The 26958-nt window shown below is 41.7% G+C and overlaps 1 protein-coding gene across 1 annotated transcript in view; it reads left to right on the forward strand.

Annotated features, from left to right (window-relative positions):
- CUNH16orf72 (chromosome unknown C16orf72 homolog) overlaps positions 1-26561 on the forward strand; it is a 32385-nt gene extending 5824 nt beyond the window's left edge. Inside the window, exons 2-4 of the mRNA XM_032392162.1 lie at positions 426-506; positions 11023-11298; positions 23487-26561. Coding sequence (XP_032248053.1) covers positions 426-506; positions 11023-11298; positions 23487-23731 — 602 coding nt within the window. The 3' untranslated portion in view covers positions 23732-26561. The remainder of the gene's footprint in view (positions 1-425; positions 507-11022; positions 11299-23486) is intronic.
- The last annotated feature ends 397 nt before the right edge of the window (positions 26562-26958 follow it).

Genomic DNA, 26958 nt, shown 5'->3' on the forward strand with positions numbered 1-26958 from the left:
TGGGGCCGCTCTCGGGGGCCCGCCCGCTGCTGGGGCCCGGCTGCCGGCGCCCCCGGGCCGGGAGGACAGGGGAGGGGCCCCCGGTCACAAAATGGCGAAGGGAGGCGGCGAGGCCGGCCCATTGTGCCGGAGCGGGCCTCGGGGCGGAGACTGGGAGGGGGCGCCTCCATCGGCCGCGGTCGGTCCTGGGGCTGCGCCTCTGGGCCGCGCGGCTCGCCCTGGCCCCCGTCGCGACCCCCTTCCTGCAGTCCTCACACTTAAGTGTGGGATCCTGAAGCCCTGGAACAAAATGGCGAAACCTAATATGGCCGTTCCGGAGTGATTGACGCCCAAATAACATCTCTCTCTGTCTGTTTCTCTCTGTCTCTCTTTCTGTGTCTTTTGTGTTTTGTTTTTTTTTTTCTCCTCCCTCCCCGCTTTTTCAGACCGAGTGTGTCAGCAGCCAGGACTTTCTCTCTGGGTCCCCTTCCAAAACGCAGCCACCGCCGTCACCAATCTCTACAAAGGTAAAGATAACCTTGCTGCATTGCCGGCTAAGAGGAAGGGCAGCCTGCGTCAGGGTTTGAGCCTTGCGCCGCGAGGGTATTAGACACCCTTTTCCGGATTCAGACTGCCGGAGTCTTTGCTGCTGCGGAGTCCAGCCACCAAGTGCCCCGGGTACTTTGTTGGTTGAGAACTCTCGGGGTCGTCTAACTAGATCCTGCATCTCGGTCGGGGCGTTTGACTCCTCCCAGCCCCCGACCTCCCCCCGGGCACGTTTGACACTGGGGGCAGTTTTGAATGTCATCCCTAAGAGGGGGCTGCTGAATATCCTACCTTGCCCAAGACAGGCTTCCCCGCCCCAAATGCCAGTAGTGCGGAGGTTGAGAAGCCCTGAGCTGGGAGACGAGTGAGGCGTGTTTCTTCTCACTGGAGAGGGCACCCAGGGAAGAAGGGAGTTTATGGTGCCACAGACAGAGGTGGACACCTCCCGGAAGAGTCTTGAGTTAGGCAGTTTAGACCAAGGTATTTTCGTAGCATTTAAGTGCGTTGAAAACTAGCTGATTGGAATAAACTGTGCACATTAACATACTGCTCTTCTCTAGCAACTTCAAATATTTGCTTTCAAAACTACGGCATATCTGATTGTATAGTGTTGGCAGGAAATGTGTGATCAGAGTTTGCGTTGGTAGGTTTTGTGTTTTATGGTAGTGTCTTCCTGGAGCTGATTCTCTCCCCTCCCCTTGACATGAAGATATGTCAGTAAATGTTCTTGTTCATTGTGCTCTCTCAGTAACCATGGCTTTAGATTTTGTGTCTTAATGATTTTGAAGATTTGGAAATTTGGATTTGATATTTCTTTGGGGCAAGGTTTCTATGGAGAAAGGATTTGAATTTGACTGTTAATCTTAGTAAAAATGTAATTAAATGCGGGGCGCCTGGGTGGCTCAGATGGTTAAGCATCTGCCTTCGGCTCAGGTCATGATCCCAGGGTCCTGGGATCGAGCCCCACATCAGGCTCCTGGCTCAGCAGGGAGTCTGCTTCTCCCTCTTCCTCTGCTTCTCCCACTGCTCATGCTCTCTCTATATATATATCTCTGTGTCTCAAATGAATAAATAAAATCTTTAAAAAAAAATGTAATTAAATGCTTTCAAACTTGGAGAAGCTGCGCATAACAGTAATGGACTTTGCATTTCAAAACGATCAAAACAGGTTAAAACACAGGCTGTGGAGCGACTTCTCAGATTCTTACTTTTGCGTAAGAATGTGCAAATGATGGTAGCATTCTGTAGGAGAAATAATTCCTTATCGTGAGATGTCTTGGGTGGAATTTGCAGTTTTTTGGGATAGTAGTTTGAAAACATAAAGTGAAACTGGTGAATAGAACGTTGATTTTAGGGAAGGAGGAACTCATAGTCTATGCCTGCGAGAATGGGGAAACACAGATGGTGCCCCAGTGGTCAACTTTGATTTTATGTAGCTGAGTTTCTTAAATTTGGACTCCTGAGTAAATTGCTATAACATCTATCAGTGCTTGAAGGTCTTCAGGACCTTGTCTGGATTGGCTCTTGGTTTCATCCAGAGAATTTTGAATAATACTTAAAACTTGTTTTGGGTTGCCTGGGTGGCTCAGTCAGATAAGCATCTGCCCTTGGCTCAGGTCATGATCCCAGTCCTACGGCGGGCTCCTTGCTCAGTGGGGAGCCCTCTTCTCCCTCTGCCTGCTGCTTCTCCTGCTTGTGCTCTCTCTCTCTGACAAATTAAATATTAAAAAAAAAACCTTGTTTTAAAAACTCACTTCTTGGAGTATAATTTGGATACTGTATAATCACCTTTTTAAGAATCATAGCTTGAATTTGACATTCTGTGAAGACATAGAGCATCTACCTCCAGCCCAAGCCCCTGGTACCACTGATGTAATTGCCATATATATGGTTTCCTGTTTCCATAAGGTCATGAATACATACAGCCTTATGGCACACTTTTTTGGGCCTGGCTTCATCCACTTCCCATGTTTCTGAGATTGATCCAAGGAGTTCATGCTGCAGGTGTTAATAAGCAGCTCAGTGTCCATTTTGGCCCTCTCCCCCACCCCAACCTTTTTTTTTTTTCTTTCCTGAGTAGCATTCTGTTGCTGTGGGGTGCTACAGTCTATCTGTTTGTTGCAATTGATTTTTGCTTGAAGCGGGGGATGGCACCATTTTTGGTGGCTTTTGTATGCCTCTCTTTGATGAGGCCATACAAAAATAGGAACATTTTTTAGATTTTGTTTAATTTTTGGTTCTGTTGTATACTGTTACAGTGTATGTTTTTAGGACTAAAGCTGACAGTTTTGTGTAGTGTTTCACATAAGAAGATGGGTTCAGAAGCTGAACTCTGAAATAATCCCAAATTGGATCGCTTGATTTGAAATTGCTTTTTATAATTTATTAGTTTTCTTTGTTCAGAAGATTTGATGAGAGAGACATTTTTTAAAAAATGAAAATCACATGTTCTTGTTATTGCAAATGTGTTAGATTGTTAGAACTAGTTTTATTTTATAGTCTATTTTTGTAAAAGTAAATGCATCCTTTTTTACCTGGTAGGAAAGGTAAGTTGTGGTTTGTGGAATTTGGTAGTGTAGCAACGTACTCAGATTATTTGATTGAAGGAGAGGAGATAATGCTCTGCAGATACACTCACGTTCCTCTTTTTCAGGGTGAAGTCTTTGGAGAACAGGACTACAGCTGCAGGAATAATTAGATACCTTAAATAGAACCAGTACAGTAAGCAAGGTAGTGTCACCAGTGCCTGCAGCCTTAAGTAGTGGTAAATCTAAGTCATTGTTCATAGCTCTGATTAAATACTTACATGTAATTTACAAGGGGCGAGATTTGGAGGGCTCTCTCTAAGTGGGCAGTGCTTCTGTTTTGTCTGATTAAATGCTTATCTGACAAGCTAAAAACGGCTCATTTTGCAGACTGGGGAGAGGTTCTTGATAACTCCTAAAACGAACACACGGGAAGTTCAGAATGGAGGTAAAAGCCTAGCTGATGGCCCCTTTTGATTGCTCATGGGCTTTTGAAAAGTCGAACACTCAGTTATTTGGTTTGGCTGGAAGGATTTAGAGGAGAGTGAGTTGTCCCTTACTGTGGACAGAATTCAGCAAAATGGAGTGTGTGGTTCCTTCTACTCCCTGTTGTAGGGCCAGACTTTGGTATTCTCTTTTGGAAAGGGGAGGAGAAAATCTTGGTTGCTGGTTCTTGTTTCTACCTTGATTTGGTAAATCTAAAGGAGGGGGATGTTTGTTTAGGTTTCAGTTATGTTCTGTTCCTGGCCTAGTACATTTTTTGATATCTGCAACTGAAGAGGGGAGTGAAAAGTTACTGAGGTTTTAATTTAGCCTGGGTTCATGCTTACCTGGGAAATAATTGGCCACACCTAGTGGTTTGCTTTTTAAAGCCCCCTCCTTGCATTTTCCTGGGTGCCAATTGTTATCTCTGTCTCCTGACTGCTTATTAGGAAATTATTCTCCTTGTTTGATGCTAACTTCCTTCTGTTTGGGGTTCCTTGCTCAGAAGAGAGGTTGGACTGGTGGTTGTCCTTTGGGACAAGGCTATCTTAGGAGCCCCAGTGGTCAGCCTGAGGTGGGTGCTGGTACCTTAGCTCTTCAGCAGTGTCCTTGACCCAGTGCTTGATCACACCCCACAGGGTCCCTTCTCAGCACTTACCTAGTGGTTCTTTTTCTTAGGTTTTTAATGTTCTGTTCTTCTTTGACTTTTGTTTTATGCTAAGTTCCATTTCTTTCCCTCCACTTTTAATTAATTGCTTATTCTTTAAAAAGTATTTTTAATTTAATTTTTTTTTTTTTTTTAAGTAAGCTCTACATCCATCGTGGGGGTTTGAAGTCATGACCCTGAGATCAAAAGTCACATGCCTTACCAACTGAGCCAGCCAGGCACCCCTGCCTCCACTTTTAAAAACTGCATTTGAGACATTTGTTGCATGCTGAGTACTGTCACATACGTTGAGAGCTTTCTCTTGATAGTTTGTGTGAAAGATGTTCCTGGTTCTCTCCCTGAGCAGCATGTGCCCAGGGAACATCTGTACTCTAGCAGTGCTTGAAGAAGGCCAGCATTGTTAGAATGGCACCTACTGCTAGATGGTCTGAATTCTGGTTTTGGCCTGTCATTACTTAGCTTTGTGGTCCTGGAGGCAGATGATGGAGCTAGATACTGCACCATGGTGCTCTTTCATTCTCTCAACTGGAACTGGGGATAAGTTACCTCTACTTTAGAGGACAAGATCTGAGTTTAATGCTGGTATATGGTGAGTATTCCAAGTGCTGACCTTGTTGGTGTTTAAGTTCTCTTTTCCAGGTGTTTCTGGCTATGGGCAGTCCTTAAGATGGAAGAAATTCTAGGTTATTCTTTGTCTTTGCATTTCTTCTTGTGTTGAAATAAGCTTTGTGGTGTGGCGCTTTCCTCCTTCATCTCTCCCTAAGAGGGCTAAATGAAAATAGAATTGACAGGTGATAAAAATGGTATGATGCCCTTTAAGTCCTTATTTTTGAGATCTCCTTTTTTTTTTTTTTTAAAGATTTTATTTATTTATTTGACAGAGACAGACACAGCGAGAGAGGGAACACAAGCATGGGGAGTGGGAGAGGGAGAAGCAGGCTCCCCGCGGAGCAGGGAGCCCGATGTGGGGCTCAATCCCAGGACCCTGGGATCATGACCTGAGCCGAAGGCAGACGCTTAACGACTGAGCCACCCACGCGCCGCTTTGAGATCTCTTGATACCAAATCCCTTTATAATACGCTGTCTCACTTCAGTGTGGCCATCTTAGACTGTACGTAAAGTGAAACTGAGCAGGATGTGCTGAAAATTGATGGGCCCGGTGGTGAGTGATTGACATATGAACCAATGGTCAGAGAAAGCATGTTCCTCCTTGAGACAAATAGTAGAATTTCATCTCCTTAAAATTTGACTTTCTGGAGCTGGTTTGTGACTCCATTTTGCAAAAAACCATTACTGACCTTTGAGAGTTCGTTCAAAACACCAAAGTATGGATTACAATTAGAAACCCTAAGTCTTAAGTTTTATTCTTTAACTTTTGCTATAAGGAGCAGTGACCTCAGTCATTCCTAGCACCATTTGTAGATTCTGTTTGTAAATTTTTGTGAAAGACATTTTATTCTGTATAACTTTTTGGGAAGGGATGTTTTGATTGTAGGTAAGCAGAAATTACAAGTCAGGCTTCAGTGGTGTGGACATGGATTGGCTCCTATCTGACTTGAAGGTTGAGGGTAGGATTGACTTTATTCAGTGGCTCAGACTGTCCTGCTCTGTAGTCTCTTGGCCAGAATTGGGTCACATGCTTACTCAGAACCAGTATCATAGCCACTGTTTGGGGCTATGCAGATTAAATTAGGACTAAACCACACGTTCCACCCTTTGAGTGAATGTGGAGGAAGCTCGCCCCAGAGCTATCCAAACAGAAACTTGGGAGTACCTTTAGGAGAGGGAGGATGAGGATTGGATGCCAGGCAAATGGGGTTGCTACAGTTTTTCCCTGGCTCCTGTCCTTTCTGTGTGTGCTAGGTGAAAATTAAGTAATTATCTGAGTAGCTAGAAGTTGATGCCTATTTTTGGATAATACATTGTTGGGGAATGCATGAGTCGTTTTCTCAGAACAGTTGGAAAATGGATTTTATTTTGCCTACAATTCAGATCTTTCTTCCTTTTTTTCTTTTTTTTTTTAAGATTTTATTTATTTATTTGACAGAGGCAGTGAGAGAGGGAACACAAGCAGGGGGAGTGGGAGAGGGAGAAGCAGACTTCCTGCTGAGCAGGGAGCCTGATGTGGGCCTGGATCCCAGGACCCTGGGACCATGACCTGAGCCGAAGGCAGATGCTTAATGACTGAGCCACCCAGGTGCCCCTCAGATCTTTGTTTCTAATGAAACATTTTTAATACTTTTTTCCCCTGTGGCAGACTGGGTGACTAATGCGGATTGAATTTCTAAGTTCAACTATTTTGTAGTCATTAGTATTCTTTGGAAATGTTGCTTTGATCTAGCAATGTGCTCTTACAGTTTATAGGTTCTTTAAGGAGGATGGGGGGGATGGTTTCTCTTTTGCTGGGGAAGAACTACATTGTAGAAGGAATCTCTCAGTTACCTAACTTTGGGTAAGGCCCTGTGAGCCTCTCAGTTCCAGTTCCTAGTTTAAGAAATTGGATGTCTGCTCTGGCCAACTCACATAAGGTTTGTGAGTATCGAAAAGCTATAAATAGTTTTTTGATCTTTGTCTTAATCTTGTCTGCGTATCATGTAAGAAAGCTCTGCATTTGGTCTCCATCTCAGAAATCAGGTGATTCTGTGCCTGTTGTGCCTTAACAGTGGTGAGAGAATTAGACTTTTAAAAATCTGGAATTCCATTTCAGCTGCTTATATAAAAACAAGTTTTTTAAAAACGTAAGAAACATGGGACGTCTACTGTGACTTGTCTGCATCAGTTTGTTTCTTGAACAGGGAAATGAATGTGTTGTGCTTAAAGGTTAGATTGACATTTTGATGCCCTTGGGGTTTGCCTAACCTTCTAGCTTATGGCCCTATTCCACAATGGCTTTGGCTTCAGTAAAATAGTTTTGGACATACGACTGTCCCCACAGTTTTTGTGCTCTGCATTTCTAGAATTTGGATGTCTGTTTGTCAAGGTTCGGATGTATTTACAGCAGTCTTTGGCAGAGAGCGTTCAGAAAGCCATCTTTGTGTGTGTTTATTGTGCTGCTGTACAGTAAGTCAGCCTATGGTCACATTAAAATCTAGCCTAGTCATGCCTAGGATTCTCCAATACGTATTCACATCTCTCCTGTTCAGTTCAGGGTATGATAGGAGGGTTTTATTTTCAACCAAGTAACTGTTTAAAGTCCTAAACATAAGGACTGTATTTGAAATGCTTTTGTGTCAACATGAGATTTTCTGTTTAGGGAAATAACTGAAATTGGATTAATCTGGGTGGTAAGGTAATTGGATTTGGCTTTCAGGATGTGCTGTGAATGGTATAAAACCAAATTATGCCCAGGTGGTGCAAAAGCAGGTACCCGAAGACCTTAAATGTCATATCTGCTTTTCTCTTCCTGTACCTTCTAATCTGTAAAAGTCAGTGTTTGGAATGCCTGATTTAGTTTGTTCTTGGTTGGTTCTGATGTTGAGACTTGCTCAGAATTTCTGAGGTGAAAAGATTTGGTCAGTTACGTAAATTTTTTTTTTAGTTGGGTAAATTTTAAAAGAGCATCACAACTCACTTAGATAACTGTCTTTGATCTAAACCAGGGAATATTGTATTTTCCAGCTTTGTTCAAATCTGATTGAAGCATCAGGCCCTCCTTTGGGGCGTCTGGCTGGCTCAGTCAGTAGAGCATGTGACTCTTGATTTCAGGGTTGTGAGTTCAAGCCTCGGGACGTGGAGCCTACTTAAAAAAGCCTCAGGCCCTTGCAGATCTGATTTTTGGGACTTGTGTCCTCAAACCACAACGTAGCCAGCTTTTTTCCCTGGATTGTCAGTTTTTTAAATAACCACCTCAGGCGGCCCCCTCCCTTTGGCTTTTGAGTTTGGTATCCAGTTGAGGGAGAAGGTTCTGCTGTCTGTTTGCCAGGTGTACATTTACATGCCTGCTTCATCCTGCTTTGGACTTGTTTCTTGTAGTCCTTCTGTGCTTCCAACATTTCCTCTCTCTACTTCCAGTTCTGGGCCTACTTCCATTTGGGTCTTGAAAAAATAGATTTTCCTTGGTCATTCTGTTTGGAACCCACTTCTCCACTTACGAGCTTGAGTATAACAGTTCTTTTAGTTAGGGCAGGTTTGTAGAAACCTGGTTGCTTTGAGGTTCACATTTTGCATTTCTCCTTTTTGTGGTGCTATGGGATGGGCTTAGGTTTTGCTCAAAGCTTTGATTTCTCTTCGAATGCTTCCAGCTCTTTCAGAATCACTCTTCTAGATAACAGCTTTGCCAAGGTCATCTTGAGTTTATCTACTCCTAAGGATGGCTTTATCTAAGTCTTTAAGAGATTGGAAAGTGCTATATTATCCTCTTAAATGTTATTTATCTTTTTCTTAAAAAGATTTAGAGCACAAGTTGGGGGCGGGGAGAGGGAGAAGTAGACTCCCTGTTGAGCAGGGACCCTGAGATCATGACCTGAGCTGAAGGCAGAAGATGGCTTCACCGACTGAGCCACACAGGCATCCCAGTGTTATTTACCTTTAAAATGGAGTTCATGCTTGCTTTGTTTATGATGAAATGAGAAATCAGAAGCCATTGGTTCACATTGTAACTTCGCCATTATTCTAGTAATGAGACAGAGAAATACTTAATTCCAAAGGTGCTTTTTATATCTTTAGAATAAGAATAATCCACTTCTCAAAGTTGTGATGGAGTTGGCTTTTTTTTTTTTTTAAAGATTTTATTTATTTATTTGACAGAGACAGCGAGAGAGGGAACACAAGCAGGGGGAGTGGGAGAGGGAGAAGCAGGCTTCCTGCCGAGCAGGGAGCCCATGTGGGCTCAATCCCAGGACCCTGGGACCATGACCTGAGCCGAACGCAGACGCTTAACGACTGAGCCACCCAGGCGCCCGTAGACTATTTTTAAGAGTGCTCCCATAGACAGCTTCTTCCATTTTTTTGTTTGGAAAAGTTTTTAGCAATAAGGACTGATCATGTAAGGAATAGGCCTTGTGCTAAAGTTCTGCTTGTGCTGCCCTCTTGCTGTCTTGCTTAATAATGCAAATTCATGCAGCTTGGGATCCTCTGTACTGGATTATTGTTTCTTTCTGGAGCACAACTCTATTATTGCTTTTCCTTTCAGAGTCTTCTGAGTTATGTGTTTTGGATAAGGAATTAAAAAATCATGGCCCACGGGGCACCTGGGTGGCTCAGTCGTTAAGCGTCTGCCTTCGGCTCCGGTCATGGTCCCAGGGTCCTGGGATCTAGCCCCCCATCGGGCTCCCTGCTCCTCGGGAAGCCTGCTTCTCCCTCTCCTACTCCCCCTGCTTGTGTTCCCTCTCTCGCTGTGTCTCTCTCTGTCAAGTAAGTAAAATCTTTAAAAAAAAAAAAAAATCATGGCCCAGAAAAGTAATAGAGGAATGGTTCTTTGTGCTACAGAAGAATTCTTGCTCTTACAAAAGACCCAGGGATAAATGGAACTGTTGTCTTTAATGTCATTAAAGGTATACTTGTGAGTTTCTGTGAGCCTAGCAGTTCAACTAAAAATAAAGGGCAGTGACTTAAATTTCCTAATAGGTCAGGGATCATTTATTGAAAACGTGCGTTCTTTATATACAGGGGTAGTATTTATTTACAGGGAGACTGGAAGGCCAGTCTGAGATTTTTAAGGCAAGGTCTTTCGGGAATGTTTGAGTTATGGGAAACTGTTGGGAACTGGAAGCACAGAGAAAGTATATGTAGGGAAATGAATGTTTCCACTGTGCTGTTTGGTTTTGGTGTTGAGTAGTCAATCAATTAATTCTTCCTCTTGATTTCTAAAATGTTTGCTGCTGCCTTCAGTGTGTTCCCAATTCTTGGTACTGAACCTGTCAGTAGGAGTGCATCCCCAAAATGACATGGTAAATGCAGGTGGCCTGAGTGATCTGTAATATTTAGTCATCTGTTGAAGGATCTGTTGAACGATGCTCCTACTGAGAATTCATTCTGAGAATTCTTGTTTCTGAAGGAGAGGAGAGCTTAGTGGTAAGAACCACAGACTCTGGAGCAAAATTTTAGCTCTTGCATATATTCTGTGACCTTGCTAGAGTTACTAAGTGCTCAGTAGCTGTTTCCTCTTTGCAATAGGGGGATCCCTAGTACCACTTTCAAGGTTTCTTTTTTGTTTGTTTGAGCAATCTCTACACCAGTGGCGGGCTCGAACTCATGACCCCAAAATCAACTGCCCCATGCTCTATCACTGAGCCAGCCAGGTGCCCCTCAAGGTCGTCTTGCTACCTTTTTTCTCAGGTGAAGTGGAGTATAGTAATAATACACATTTAATAATTTACCCATCATTGGTATTATTAAACAGGCTAGCTTAATTAGATTAAGCTTATTAGCAAGATTTTTAAGGGAATAGCATTTTAAAAATGGTAACTTGGCTAATAAAAACTAGTCCTTTCTATTTAAAATTACTATTTTTGGGGGGCGCCTGGCTGGCTCAGTCAGAAGAGCATGCACCCTTTGATCCTCAGGGTTGTAAGTTCGAATCCCACATTAGGGGTAGAGATTACTTAAATAAACCTAAAATAAAAATTTTATTTTTTTTTTTAAAGAACAAGGCAGAAGCTCTAGGACTGTGTGATGTGTTAACCCTGAATTTAGACCATTGAGATTAAATGCCATGTGTAACACTTCAAATGTAGATGAAATACAGTTTAGTTTAATGGATTACCCCATACTTCATGATACTCATTTTGGTTAACTTGTAAAATGGTTTTCTTTTAGAAGAGAATGCAGCCTGGCTCTACTGATCATCATGTATCTTTTTTCTTGTTCTTTTTTCCTAACAGAAAGCGTGGATACTCATCAACGAAGTTTTGATATTGGAATTCAGATTGGCTATCAGCGACGCAATAAGGATGTGTTGGCTTGGGTTAAAAAACGCAGAAGAACTATTCGTAGAGAAGATTTGATCAGCTTCCTGTGTGGGAAAGTTCCTCCACCACGAAACTCTAGAGCTCCCCCAAGACTGACTGTAGTGTCCCCTAACCGAGCTACTTCAACGGAAACTAGCTCATCTGTAGAGACTGATTTGCAACCCTTCCGGGAAGCCATAGCTCTGCATGGTAAAGCCGTTTAAACATATTTCTTTGGAAAAATGGTTAAGAGTGTGCCTGTGGACCCATTTTCACATTTAGGTTTAGGTCCAGATATATTGTCTGTGTTTTGTCTATTACAGTAACTACGTGCTCTAGAAATGTTTAAGTAGAATGTAAGCTAAGAACTTAACGTGGGCAATTTTTGAATGTCAGCTAGCCCATCCTAAAAAATGTTTTTAGAAAGCTAGTTTGAGCTTATCAGTGTCACAAATAACAGAATCTTTTGCAACGTTGATTAGACCTTACTGCTTTACACTTACTATTGTACATGTTTTCTTACTATTCTGAGTCAAAGAGGAAGTTCTTGTGTCTTAAGAATTCTGTTACATTTCTGACTGCCTGGAGAGCCTGGTCAGTGGCAGGCAAGTGAGGCAGGTAATTGTTGGGCTGTTATCGTGGGAACTCCCTTTGACACTCTGAGTTACTGAGTGTGCCTGTAAAGGGGGTGAGAGTTGATGACCCAAGTGGGAATGGACAGATATAAGAATAAGTGACTTTGCTTACGTCTGTTGTCCCTTAGGTCCTTGCTTTGATAGTCAGGACTGTCAGGACAGTCTGTCACCATCTCCCCAGGCTAGACCTGCCAGACCTCAGGGCTTTATTAAGTATTACTGAAGAAGCCTGGGGGTGTGTAGTCAACAAGTCTGTTGTTGTTTGTCCCTCTCTAATACAGATTACAAGTAGAGCTGGAAGAGGTGTTTACATGACATTTAATACTGCTGTAAAAATAAAAGAACAACAAAGTAATGAGACTTAGTTGGAACTGAACAGGAAACATGCATGATGCAGGTGATATAAGAGGAGAGAAGTAATTAGTGAGTTAGGTCAGGAGGCCTGTTGAAAGTGAACATTTCTGGGCCATAGTATAGGTCATCTAAAACTAAGTAACCTGGTATTAAAAAGGGTGGGATAGAAATGCAGAGGGCTTCTATATCCTTGAAGCTTTAAGGCTTGTACAGATTCTTGTTCTCTTTGGCAGACCTTGATTCTTTACCTAAAACCCTAATCAGAGCATGGGGTTGAAAAAAGTGTTTTTTCCTTTTGATAGTTTATGATAAGTTAAAAACACAGACATTTATTGCAAGAAAGTCCCTGATGTGTGGATGCAGTACTTAGGACTGCTGGCTGTTTCTAATGTAGGGGAATAGTCATGCCATCAGAACTTCTCAAACTCAGGCAAAAACAAGGTCGATTTGTTCTTACTCATTTACAGATTTCACCTCTTTTACCATTAAGTTTGGAACAAATGACTGGAAGTGTGTGTAGTGACAGGTGACCAGCCTGTCCACAACGGTAGGGCTGGATGTGGTTGTTTCTAAGCATTCTGATTTTCTTTATTGTTAGGTGCATTTATGATTCATTCCATTCCTCTCTCGTTAAAGTTTTTTTTCTGTATCATACTATACTTTAGAAGATAGTTTTAAGACACACAAATGCCACTCCTATTATAAAATCTTAGTGCAGTTGTATACCTTGTAAAAAGTGCCAGGTCTCCCCCCCCCTTTTTTTTTTGACTGTTAAGCTTGTGATTTGTTATTTTCCTGAATTTTTGGAGTTTTAGTAACAATGTAGTTTTAAGAAGAGACTTTATAATCTTGACTTATATTTAAATTGTGAGGTTCAAGAAAGTTTAAAGCTGTGTAGAAAAATAATCTTTCCCTTTAGTAGACTTCAAGTAGCACCAGTCCAGGATATACTGGAGACTCTGTGTACTCTTAACTCTAAGGTTCCTACACTGAATTCCCGTAGTTAAAACACTGTTGTGGTCAAGTAATACGGCCCCTTGGAAGAGTATACAGAAACAAATTACACTGAGTTTTGTGCTTAGTGGTTTTAGAAAACATCAGTGTGTTGAGGAGAATGCTAGTCTGGTTTGAGTGTTTAAAGTGATTTGAATGATTTCTAGTGATAGGGCATTGTTGACTAAATTATAAAGCAATTAATGACCAGCTTTGTAACCAGGTGTCCTCGTGATCTGAGTTCCTGGATAATCTGTAAATTGAAGTGAAAACTGCCCAGATGATCTTCTAAAATGTATTTGGAGACATCTTCAGTAGAGGACATTCTTGTCAGAATTTAGTTTTGCATATAATTGCTTAGCCAGATTTGTGAAATGTAGTTGAAGTCAAATTGAAGTTCTTAAGGATCTGCATTGGAAGGAGAGTCTAAATTCATGAGGTTTTGGACTACAAGGTGGGGGGGGGGCGGGATATAGGAAAAGAGTTGCGTATTGAGGTATACTTACTAAGTTTTTAAAGAGCAAACATGAGTGTAGAAGGTCACATCATTCTATCCCTTTTTATGAGAGGACAGTTTTCCCCCATAGTTTTTCTTAATCAGCTCCTAAATACTTTCCTGTACCAAACACACCTATATACATCTAAAATAAGCATTTTATTTAAAGAAAAATGGCAAAGATGTAAGATACTTGTAGAACATTTATTTCCTTAGACACTGAGGGTGTGATAATGAGTAAGATCTTCTGATTAGTATGTGTCAGCCTCGGACTTAACAAAATTTCAGTCATACATACATCAGTTAATGGTTATCCAGTAGTTTCAGTCAAATCTGTTGGTTATTGAGGCTTAAAGAATATCATCCAGTGCTTTATTTGGCACTGGTCTGCAATATAGGTTGCTTTTTTTTCCTGTGTACCATGGGATCTAGGCATTTGGATATTAAACTTCCCAAGAAGTCAGAGAAATACGTAAGTGTGTGTTAAACTGATTTTTGTCCTTGCCTTGTTAATCCTTGTCTTAAAATAAGAACATCAAAAAGTTACCAAGTGCTGAATTAGTACCTGCCACCTTGTTTTTATTTTTTTATTTTTTTTAAAGATTTTATTTACTTATTTGACATATAGAGACACAGCGAGATAGGGAACACAAGCAGGGGAAGTGGGAGAGGGAGAAGCAGGTTTCCCGCTGAGCGGGGAGCCCGATGCGGGGCTCGATCCCAGGACCCTGGGACCATGACCTGAGCCGAAGGCAGACGCCTAACGACTGAGCCACCCAGGCGCCCCGCCACCTTGTTTTTAATGTAACAGAAGATTTCAGATGGACCTAAAGTCCTCTGGACCGTTTTGTGGTTCTCAGTCTCCCTTTCTCATTCTACCTCTCAGGCATCTTTTCTCATTTGGAGCTTTTCTTTTCTTCGTTTTTTTTTTTTTTTTTTTCTTCATAGGCTCTTTCAGCCTCGATCTTTCCTCAGGCTCTTTCACTGACTTAGATTATACTCTCCAGGTCTCAAGCTCTAACCGCCTCCTGCAAGGCCCTGTACTTGTAGGCCCCTGTTCCCGAGTGCCTGGTGCATGTGCTCCGTTGTCCTCTGGCAGATGTCCATACCACAACATCCCTGCATCTGTCTCACATAGATGCCTGCAGTCCTTCTAGCCCCGTTAGCAAATACCCATCTTTTCCTCATTGAGCCATTCAGATGGATATATGTGTCTGTGCCATCTCTGGGAGTGTATAAATGAAGAGTGAGTGCTTCCTTTTCTGTTGAGGCCAACACATACTTGGACAATTTTATTTTAATGGCATAAATGTGGTATGTGTAAGATATTCTAGGGGCAGAAAGGGACACTTTACTACGCAGCCTGGCCGTGCATTAAGAGAAGGCTTTTTGGAGGAGATGAGGACTGGGCTCCTGGAATAATCTTCCTGCTCTTGTGTCCTGGCCCTGGGATGACCCAGTCGCCAGCCCACTCCCACTGGAGTAGTCTTTTCCCATCTTGTCACTTCACTGAAAAATAACCTTTGTTTACAGCTGATAGGTTGCAGTCAGAACTCAGCATGGCATTGCAAGACCTTTCTAATTGGGTCTTGACCTTGGGTCAGATACCTTAGCCATACTGTCTCATCTGTGGAAACACCTCCATGCTCTTTTCCCAGATCTTTCCCTCTGCCTGCTCATACTTAAAGATGGATCAAGCGCCTCTTCCAAAATGAAGCTTTCTTGCAGATCTCCCTTCTGAAGCCTTCCTTGAGCTGTTAGTCTGTTCTCTCCTTGTGGCTGTCCCTCCCAATAGATTGGGGCTACCTGAGGGCAGGGCCTTGTCTTAAAGCTTCTGGCTTTAACAGAACCTGGCAAAGAACCTGGTGTAGATGTGTTCTGAGTTGATCAGAGTTCAGAGGTCTGTTACGTGTATGGATACAACACAGTGGGGCCAGAGAACCTTTAGGAAGAGTTGAGGATCACAGATCTCGGGATGACTGCAGTGAGGATAGAAGGAATGGTGCATACCTTAGGAGAGCTACAAAGGAAACTCCTTAAATTAGAACAACTGAGACTTTGAATGGGGCTTGATGATGATGCACCATTACAGCTACGTTAATGTTTACTTTGTGCCAACATTCTGCTAAGGAGGTTCTCATTTAATCCTGCACTTGCCTTGAGTTATTGCCATTTTGTTGATGAAGAGGGGGGCTTATTTGGCTTCGATGGAACAGATTAGTAAGTGGTAGAATAGATACTCCAGATCTGCCTGTCTCCAAGTGCATGCTCTTAACCACTGTGCCTCCATATTTGTACATTTGTGGTCCCTCCCCCATGGGTCTGGGGGTTGGGTGGGAAAGAAGATTTTTCTTCTCTAAAGACATAGACAATACATGCATTTTCTGTCTTGGGTTTCTCACCATAAGTGAATCTCGTTAAGTAGGCTTGAAGTGAATGGTTCGTGACTTGCTGTATTTCTGGTTCACTTTAGTAGAAAGAGTGGTTAGGCTTTTTTGTTAGGTAGGTGGGCTACATTCTCAGTATGACCTTGGGCAAGATGGTTAACTTTTCCAAGGCAATCTCCTCCTTTGTGGAAGGTGATATACTTTGTAAGGTGTTAGATTGAGAAACTAAGCAAAGTACCTACCTACCCTTTCACAACACTGTTTTTTTACCTTGAGAGAAGGGGGACTTCTGTTTAGTTCTAAGTCCTATGAGCGCCCTCTTTGCCTCTGGGTGGCATTTCACTGCAAAAGTAGACCTGGAGCTCGGGTTAGCCTCTGAAGATACTTTTTTCCCCTCCCTTTTCAGTAAGGATGGCCTTTTAAATTGCGTATATCACTACAGAGGGGAAGGATAATGTAAAACTTACTGTTAATTACTTAGGTTACTTGCTAGGATCTGGAGCTTTTTTTTTTCATTTTTCATGTTGTTATAATGAAGTTGGTGCTATTCTCTTTCTACTGGATGGACAGATTCTCAGTTGCCTTGCCCAAGCTACTGTTATGTCTGGAAAGCCTTAGATTGAAATCTGGTCTCCTCGTTCTGAGTTTTGTTCATTATTGGGGCGGGGGTTAGGTGAAAAGGGTCCAGAGTAGGAATGGGGCGTGTGTTCATGGAAGGGAAGTGAGAGACCAGGCTGAGAGAAGCAGTTGGATGCCAAGGCAGACTTCACTCTTTTGATACCTTATTCAAAACCGCCTCGCTCACATCATCTCATAGATGGTCTTTGTAGGTTCCTGGCTGCGGTTCAGACTGTCCCTATACAGATCAGAAACCCTTGGTTTTAGTTCCAAAAGTCATTTTGATGACATTCTTGACTGAGGTACTAGGAACCAACCTCACTGGGCCTGGGTTGTCCCTTCTGTAAAATTCCATCCGTTCACACTCACAGGCCCCTCGCACGCAGGGTGTGGTGTCATAATAGGCGCTGGTGGGAATTGCTGTCATTGGCACTTGACTTTAGGATCTCACCTTGCCCAGTTTTAAGTTCCTTTCATGTTTAAATTCACTAGTGTAAGTACTGAAAGGGGCTTAGGCAGGCTAGCCTTTAATGTGACCCTGGAGAATTTCAAACAAAGGAAAGAAACAAAGTTTGTTGTTTTAAAGAAAGCACTTAGTGAGTTAATACAGCAGCTCCTAAGTAGTGAAGTCTGCAATCTGAACCCTTTTTAGTTTGAAACCCTCCCTTTTGGTGGATGTGGTGTTACTAGTTCTCATTTCTGCAGTTCAAATCCTTCTTTGGAAGTGGTGGTGATTTAAAAATAAAGTATATATTGTCATTTTGTAGCCTTTTCTAGTGCCCAGCATTTACTGAACACTAAACACTAAGCACTGTTTATTAGAGGCTAGTGGTAGGGGCCTGTGATACAAAGATGAGTTACATAATATCCTTGAGGAGTTTCTAGCCTGGTAGAATTGTGTTAGAGCATTTGAGGTATATGAACACAGGCAGTCAGATTGAGACACAGTACCATTGCACTAGGAGTGTTAATAAACTCCATTTCTGGCTCCTCCTTTTTTGCCTAACAAGGTCTTCTCTGGGCTAACGTACATGGTTATCCTTAGTCTTTTAAATAAATCATTAAATTGCTTGAAAGGTTCTTGGATCTGGAGGAACTGGGTGTAGGGCTTTTTCAGAAAATCATAAAAGGTCAGATAGGAATTTTTACCTAGGAAAAATGTAAGGCAAATTCCTAATTTGTCAATACTCAATGTATAAAACTAATCCCTTCTTCTCCTAGTGTTTATGGAAACCTGTGGATTCCAGGCAGCTTGAACCAATAGGGTTTTTGTTCCCTGAGCACAGGTTTTTGTAGCTTTTGCTAATTTATCAGAAAACATTCTTTGGACCTGTGTTGTGCACTAGAGCAGTACAGAAGAAAAGTTAAGGAATTTTGGTGAGAACAAAATTGATTGTTGATAGAATTTGCTAGATACCTGAGATCCAATACATTTAAGAAGAAATTTAAGTATTTGTGTTTGGTTCTGTTTCTTCCCCTTTCCTTATCACTCTTGTCCCCTTCCATCCATAGAGCTAAATAATTTAGAAACAAATATTTGATAGCTAACAAGTATAGTATACATGAAGCTCCTTGTAACTTTCCGTTGCAGAGGACTAACTGGAACTGACCTATGGGGGATTTTGATCCATCCGTCACAGTCCTTCCTTCTCTTGCCTGTCTGTACTTCTAGTACAGCATGTGGAACACAGTAGTAGGGACTTAATAAATGCGTGTTGAATGTTGCAGTCTGCATCTTCATGAAATAATAGAACTGTTGATAGTTGCTTAACAGTAAAATATTTTAAAAACTTACTTGGAAATTAAGATGTAAGAGATTAATGCACCAAAGCAATCTCATCACTTAATTGCTTAAAATTGATTATTTCACAGAATCTTCTTTAATTAAAATTCCTCTGCAGGCTGGAATTTCTAAATTATGGCCTTTGTTCAAGCCAGCTTTTGAGAACAAGAACAATGAAGGCAATTAACATTTTTGATGAAAAGTTGGCATTTTCTGTATATTAAGATTAGATATTAGCTGCTGAAGTTTCTGGAGTAGGACTTAACTAAAGCTACCAACATCATTGATATGAAATTGTTTTGAACTTGCAGTAAAATTTTGCTGGACATTTTTTCATTGATGTGAAAAGGAGTCCATGTAGCCATGCCTCAGTCAGTTTACTCACCTAGTACTGGTAGTTATGAAGCACTTTAACATTTGAGTTTAATTTTTCCGCTAGTTTTCTGATTTATAAATACCAGTTTCTCTTGGAAAGTTTGAAAATTTCCGAAAAGTAAAAAATTCAGTATCTTGTTATCCCACTATATAGAGATAACTACAGTTAAATGTTTGGTGCATTTTCTTTCAGTCTTTTTTTCAATGTATAAATATTAAAACTATTTCATAGTTGAGATCATACTGAATATATGGTACTGTATCTTGCTTTTTTCATTTTAACGTCGTGAGCATTTTTCCCATGGCATTAAAACTGTCTTTGAAAAATTTGAAAGCATTGGGCTGTCAGCATAACTGAAAATGTTTTCTTGGTGTGACACATGTATCTTTGTAATTGGTTTGATTTAGTGTGCTTTACTTCAATAAAAATTCCGTATTACAATTTACATATTGGGGTGGGGAGTGGTATCTACTTCAAATTACTAAGATCTTAGTAGAATTCCTTTTTCCATAATTTGAACTCCTTCCCTGGTGCATTTAAAACACGACATTTTACACACAAGTGCTTGCTTGCTTAAAACCTCAGAACACCACTCTGCAAAGGGAGCGCTACCCACTTGAATAGCGCAATTCATTTGAAATGCAAGAATGCCAGTGTCCTGGGGTTCCAGTCAGGAAGTTCTCACTTTGTTCAAATGGTGGGGATTTCACATCCCTCCTTTCATACTGGAGATGGGAGAACTGGTGGAGCATATCTGCCCAGGGTCCTGAGCCTGTGCTGAGTGGATCGACCGTAATGACAGCCCGTGTATTCTCCTCCAGGGCTGGCCCTCTGCCCTTGCAGGCTGCAGGGGGTTGGGGAGCGAGTAGACAGTGTAGATGCAGCCCCCAGGCCACGGGCTGCCGGACAGAGGAAGGGAGGTGGGCCGGTTCTGCACTTGATCTTTCCGTGCCTGTGACCTGACTCCGTGCTGGGAAACTGGAATGACGTGGAATTAATTCTGGAAACAGGATTTTCTTACTATCTCAAGCATGAATTTGGTATGAAAATAATAGTTATGTGCTATTTTTAACAACTGACCATGTAACATAGATTCCTATAACCTGGACTGTGACTTTGTTTTAGCTCCAGTGGGAGCTTTCTTTTCAAAGTATGATGAAATCATCCTAATCTTTTTTTTTTTTCTTACTCCTGCACTAATCATTTAAAATGGATGCAGAAACTAAAACTGATTGAGTTTATCTTGTATTAAGCAATGGAGACTTTTCTGTCTAATCATACTACTTGTTCTGCTGCTTTTGTCAATTGATATTCCCATAGCCCTTTTGAAAAAGTGTGTTTTGGTAGAAATTAAGTTGTATGCCTTTGGGCCGTACAACTTAGTTTTTAGTTCTGAAGCATGTCTAGACTCTCTGTACTTGTATAGGCCTGATCATGTGGCTTAGCTAAGGTTTCCTGAAGCATCTTCCAGTAGCTGTCATTGGTTTATAAAATAAAATTTGGGCTGTTTAAAATAATATATTTTTTGGTTGTTCATCTTAATTTTTTTTTTTTTTGACAATTTTGAAAAGTCTTTTTGGGGAAGATTTTAGATCGTTAAACTTTGAGAAGAATTTTCACTGCTGAGAGTAGATAGGAAGCAGGTAATGTGGCACATTGTGACTTGACTTTAGCTTCCAAACTAAGCCCCGAGTCATACACCCAACAGAAAAAAGATTGTGAATTTCCAGCAGTTACTGGGGAATTTTCAAATTGACCAAATTGATAATTTAATATCTCTTCTTTTTCATGGAGAATAGCAGTGGAAGCAATAGAAGTGTTTGCTTGATGTGCCTGTTCACTTCTGGTGGAGTATTTTGTGAGCCTTGGGTATTTGTCCCTTAGGTGTTAAAACACGTTGCCATGTTAACAAGAGGGATTCTGGGGCGGGGGGTGGGGGTTGTTGAGTTCTCTTGGTGGTTTCAAATGATAAAGGGATCCTCAGTTTAATTATTGAAGTAGCCCAGTTTCGTGCTGAAGGCCCACATTTTGCAGTGTAATCTCCTTAGGACTTCCTGCATTATGAAACAGCTATGAAAAGGTTATTGTCTTAAGTTCTTGGACACCTTTTAGTAGTTGGTTATGGACTGCTAGGTTAGAAAAAAGAAAGCACAGCTCTCCCCTCAAACTGGTGGAGAGCTGGAAAGAAATGCCAGCAATTTGGGAATAATTGAGTTTTTTAAAACTCGATGGCAAAGATTTAAGAGGAAAACCACCTGGGTTTGTTTCCTGGTGTTGGAGAGGTGGATGAACGTCAGCAGCTTTGGATTTCAGTGGGTTTCAAAATGGGCAGGGCTTTGACGCACCCTCCTGTTTTCAGAATTCGGTGAATGCTGTGTGCCAGGCACCGAGGGCATTAGGTAGAGATGAAACGACCCTGTCAATAGGAAGAGACAAAAGATCCTATTGCACTGTGTAAGATGAGCCCAGGACGTTTCTTTCCCTTTTCCTATATGTTTAATAAGCCCATGTGGGCTGAGGAGGAAGCGTGGTTCATTTTTGGTGTTACACTGGAGATGTCCAGCAGGCAGTTAGAAATACGGATGGGTCCTTGAGCTCAGGAGAAATGCCTGCTCCTGTGGAAAACGATGCCTGTAGGTAAGCTCAGGGGTCAAGGACACCACCCTGGGTGACACCAACCTGTCAGAGGCAGAAGAGAAGCCCACAGAGGCCACTGATGGAACTGTCAGGCTGGAGAACAGGAAGGAGCGGAGAGTTTCAAGCAGGAGGGAAGAGGAGCCAGCAAGAGACTAAAAAAGGAGAGAGGTAGGAGAACCAGGAAAGAAGCCTGAGTGGGCAGGAGCTGCTGAGGAACTAGGGGCCTCAGTCGGCAGGAGCAAATATTGGGAGGCACAGGCCCGACCCTCGGAAAGAGATCCTCAGAAGGAACCGCAGGTCCTTTGCTTTGGCAGCGCACATCCACGCTCTCCCTGTAGGAGTGCAGAGGGCAAGAAGGGAGAGAAGCTAACTGTTAAGTGAGGCCTGAGGCAGGCCAGACCCTAGACCCTGTCGCCACTTCCTGCTGAAACGTTGACCTTAAGGGGCAGGGTCAAAGTGAAGGGGAGATCTTAGATCGTGCTTGTGTTTGAGCCCCAGCTCTTGCTCACTGGCTGTGTGACCTTGGGTCGCTTGCTTAACCTCTTAACCTCGGTTTCTCATCCGCAAAACTGGTAATACAGATGGCAGAGGATTATTTTGAGGATGAAATTTAAAAGTACGTAGCGCCTAACACAGGAAGTGCTCCGAGATTAGTGCCTTTGTCTTTTTTTTTTTTTTTTTTTTTTTATAGGCACCAGCCTTGGAACGGTGTGGAGCTAAAGAGGGGTGTGATCAGCCTTCCTCTGGCCACCAGTGGGGAGGGAGGACGCATCTTCCACAGGGAGAGCAGTGAGGGGGCTGATTGGTACCAGGGAGGGAGTTTGAGAGCAGTAAGAAGAGGTGTGGGCTGCAGAACAGGATCATCCTAAGGGAGACTGTTGAGGCCACGGGCCTGAGAATGTTCACAGAGTATTTGTAGTGTAAGAACAATGTTGAAGGGAATTTATTGATTTGATGTGGTAGAAAGCAGAGGATTTTTTCTCGACTTAATGTTCAAATTTAAATCACATTTATAGAGTATAAAATTAGAAAGAATGGGCCCCTACCAAACCAACCGGTAAGCTTATTTTAAAATCTAAGATACAAGTTATGCTCTTTGGGAACATGGATTATATTAGATATACTCTGTAATAGTCCAGCAATAACACAATCCCTGTGTGAGGCTAGAATAATGTAAGAGGAAGTTCATAAGGCACATCCACTGTCCGTGACGTGAGGTTTTCAAATTCAACACTGGTTAATGTTTCCTGGCCTCACTTGTTCCTTTCACAGGTTTATCCTATACATTTCAGAGTGGAACATATGTTTGCCTCCTTAGCTATTCAAGAGTCTAAGGAATGAGTGTCCAACAATGAGTTGCTGGGTCTATTCTGGATTTAATTCAACCTTGAAAGCAGCAGGATTTTTTTTTATACCATCCTTGTGTTCCCTCCTCTGAGGGATTATATATGGTAAATAAGGCTGTCCAAAGGAGTATCTACCAAATACAGTCCAGACCTTGGGTGATCATATAGCTTGATTTGTCCAAGGGCAGACTGACTTTGTACTTGATGTCCCAGCATACTTTTTAATAATGACCCCTTTTTTGGGCTCAAGAGTGCACTGTTTTGGATGATAAATTATAAAGTCAACTTAAGGGGTAGTTGGAACAAGCCCACTCACGCCTGGAAATGATGCTTGCTCTCCCCTGTGTGCACATAAACACACTGGAAGGATCTGTTGGGGATGGTAACTGGATAACCAAACTGTCCTGTTTAAAAGCAAGCACCTGCTGTCCTCAGCCATAAGATACAAGTAACATACATACCGAGTAGAGTAGGTGGGAGGGTTTTGTGATATGTGTGTACACCTAGCAAGGTGCTTGCGACCTAATAAGCTTCCAGTAATTGGTAATTATCAATATTGTAAATATTGGTAGTATTACCAATAAAACATCTACATCAAAAGCCCATGGATTCGTTTTTCCAGAAGAAAACATAAACTGCTCCCTGGTGACCCCCCCCCCCTTAAGAAAACAGGGAGACATCCTTTGATCCTATGAAACATTGAACGTAAAGTGGGTTGCTTTCAAGAGGGTTCAATAATCGAGCAACTCTAAAACCTTTTTTCTTCTTCCTAGGTCTTAGTGGTGCAATGGCTAGTATAAGCGTGCGTTCGAGTACCCCAGGCTCTCCTACACATGTAAGCAGTGGATCGAATGCTAGTCGAAGGAGAAATGGACTCCATGATGTCGATTTGAACACTTTCATATCAGAAGAAATGGCACTCCACTTGGACAATGGTGGAACTAGAAAGCGTACCTCAGCCCAGTGTGGCGATGTCATTACAGACTCACCAACCCATAAACGCAACAGAATGATCTAAACTGCAAACATTTTCACACCCACCATGCTGCTTGAAAGCCACTTGATCCTCAACATATATTATTGCAAAGGAAACATGAGGCCATCTTCCCTTGTTCACTGTTTAAGACAAGTGAATTCTATAGTGGTTGCCATAAAAGGAAGTTCTAGGTATTTAGATGCCTCTTGTAACTATGGCTTTCTTAAAACTATAATCCTAGCAGAGGACATCAGAATCGTGTAGTCATTAGCAAGATCATCATAGGCAAACATATATCCGTTCCAAGGCTAAAAGTGACCTTAACTGTATTTATTCTCAAAGGGAAAGGAAATATCAGATGTTTATTTGGTTATAGAATGCCTTTTTCCCCCCCCTTCCTCTCCTTGGTCCATTTCCTGCTGTGTTGAGTGTTTTGCTTCAACAGTATTGCCAGGTTCCTAAAATTATCTCAAACCCACGATTTGGCTTCCTTGTCAAATCTGCAGGCTTCCATTTTTTTTTTTTTTTTTTTTTGCAGCACTAGATCATGCACCTGGGCTCTTTGGAGTCACAGCGTGTGACTTCTAATGATTGGACTGTGCCCTGTTTTCAGTTTTCCAAGCAGTTTCTAATTCTGGTGATTGTGTGATGTAAAGAGGTGCTATGATGGTCATGCAATTAATACTTAATATTGAATCAATACACAGAACTTTATCGGATTCACTTTGTGTGTGTTAGCGCTCTAAAAGTAGCAATACTATTAAATTGCCCCCATACTGACCCTGTAGGCTTAAAATACTCCCGTTTAAAGACAAGTACTACTTCCCACGCAGGGTACTGTTCCTTATGGTAAATGTAAACACGTAGACTGCAAGGGGGACCTAAAGTAGAGAGATCATGAACTTTGAGGATGGGCTTCCTTTTCGGTTCAGTATTAGCAAGAGGGAGATGGATGCTGGGGGAGGGTAGGTATTCCAGTCTTTTCGTGTCCCGTAGTACCTTTTTCATGAATGCCCTACTTTGTGTGCAGTTTCCATTGGAATGGCAGAAGATAAAGGTCTTTTATCTGCTGCTAATGTGGTCACAACTTAAGTAGCACTCTCTGGTCCCTCTCCTCTAACAAGTGCAGTTTGGAATCTCATTCTCTAAGAGATGGAATCGCATGGAGGCTCTCTAGGTGTTAGGTAGACCTAAATAAAGGTTCCGAGTAGATCCTCTGTTGAGTCCCTGTAAGACCTCTTGTAGCCACAATGTTTTAGAGCATGTTTGATTGTTTCCTCTTCATTTTTAATATCTTGAACTGAATGATAGTCTTTTTTAGATGAAGAACTGATGTCAGCCTGCCAGGTACTGTAATTTATTCTATCATATTATTATATTATATATCAAGTAGGACAGTGAAAATGTTTCCTTGCAAACTTGTAGTCCAGTATCAGTTAACTTCCTGTTTTTATCCTGAAAAGACCATTGCAAATCAGTGTAAGGGTTTTTCCAGTAATTACTCACAGCACTTTGTTAAAGTTTGCAATTCCTTCAGCCATTTAATAATAATCTTTCTGTGAAGAAACTGCTGAGTTAACCATAATATTCATTGACTGGGTGGGAGGTGAATGGAATGTGTGAACTGAAGTTCTGTACTCCTTATAGACCTAGACCTTATTTAAAAAAAAGAAGAAAAACCAAGTCAATTCCATACTAAAACTAGGAACGAAAGTGAGGTATTTCTAAATTTTTGCAAAAGTGGATCAGTTTTTGTTTGATACATTGAATCTGTCATTTTACCTGAAACAGACAAGCCTATGTATTATGAATACTTTTAAGCTTCCCTTTGGACTATGCCCAGAAATGCATTTGGAGTTACTGTTTTTCTATCGTTGTCAATTTAGATTCTGGAATTGGCATTTGGTGGTGTGAAGCGTTGCCCACAAGTGGCCAGAACTCCTCTTCCTAAAGGATTTTGAGATTGAGGAACAGCTGTATAACCTCCCCCTTATGCCTGGGTTCTAGTTCCTCCCTCTGAGTTGAATAACGATTTTTTATTTTTGGTTGTTTTGTTTTAGTTGGTGCTCTGACGCTTAATCTCAGTACCCTTTACTATTGATTGTCAAATTTTGATAAAACATGTGCCATTTTCTTTGGTAAGAGAAAGCAGGTCTTATGTCTGCCAGAACACGATTTATATGCCTTATTGGCTCCATTAAACTTTTTAAAAACTTTAGCACTCGTTACTTTTTTCCACTGCATTTAATCTCAAATGCTGTTTGTCAACCTCCTCGTAACTCCTCCGCGTGCTCTGTCTCCTTGCTCTCTCCCGCGCCCCCTGAGCACAAAGTAACTCTAAGATCTAGGAGTAGAAAGGGAAATGGTTTCTTCTCATAGGAAGACTTAGTTCTGACTGCTAGATTTTTGAAGCCTTTGATTGTGCCATTTTAGATCCAAACAAATCATGGAAGATTGCATATTGTGTGGTACTTTTTTAAATAACATTGAAATTTTTTTTTTCAGTCTCTTGAGAACAGTGTAGGCTGAATTTTAAAACTTAACAGTTTACTTTGGGGGAACAGAACCTCCCTTTATCTTTTTAGCTAGATTCTCGGATTCTTTTAGACATCATGGCTCGTTAGATCTGTTCTCGTCACCCTAACTTGGCATGAGTGGGTTGAGTTCATCCTTATACTGCAGTGTTCTGAGCATGGCTGAAGCATTAAAAACTTAATTATAATGTTTAGTATTTTATAGAGCAAAATTAATGGAAAGCATTTGGCTGAGTCTAAAGACCCGCAGTCAAATTCTTCAATGTGGTTTACCCAACTGGAGTAGTGGTACACACCTTAAATCATTCAATGAATAAATAATTTAAAAAACCGAAAAACTATGGGGCTTGTCTGCAGTTTTGTTTTGGTCATCACATCTGAATTAACTTTTTTGATGTAATCAAGTTCAGGCATTTAGAAAAGAACCAGCCTTCTTAATTTTTTTTGCCCCCCTGGGGGCTATTGGAGCACATTAAATTTGCCCGTGTCTTTGGGCCGTAGGGGTTCCCTCCAGCCGTGAAAGTGGGGCTGGCTTCTTCTGTGTAAGTCAGAGGGGGTGGCCAGGGCCCGACAGAGGATGAGCCAACCTCAGTGCAATGAAGGTGCAAGACACCAAGGGATGATTTGGAAATGGAGGGAGCTGGGGACCTAGTTGGGAACACGGGCTGCAGAGTTAATTTTAGAAGAGTATTATGAATAAATCACTAAATTTTTGGCATGATCTTTTGAGGGGTA

This window comes from Phoca vitulina, unplaced genomic scaffold (genome assembly GCF_004348235.1).
Source record: "Phoca vitulina isolate PV1807 unplaced genomic scaffold, GSC_HSeal_1.0 scaffold66, whole genome shotgun sequence".
Lineage (NCBI taxonomy): Eukaryota > Metazoa > Chordata > Mammalia > Carnivora > Phocidae > Phoca > Phoca vitulina.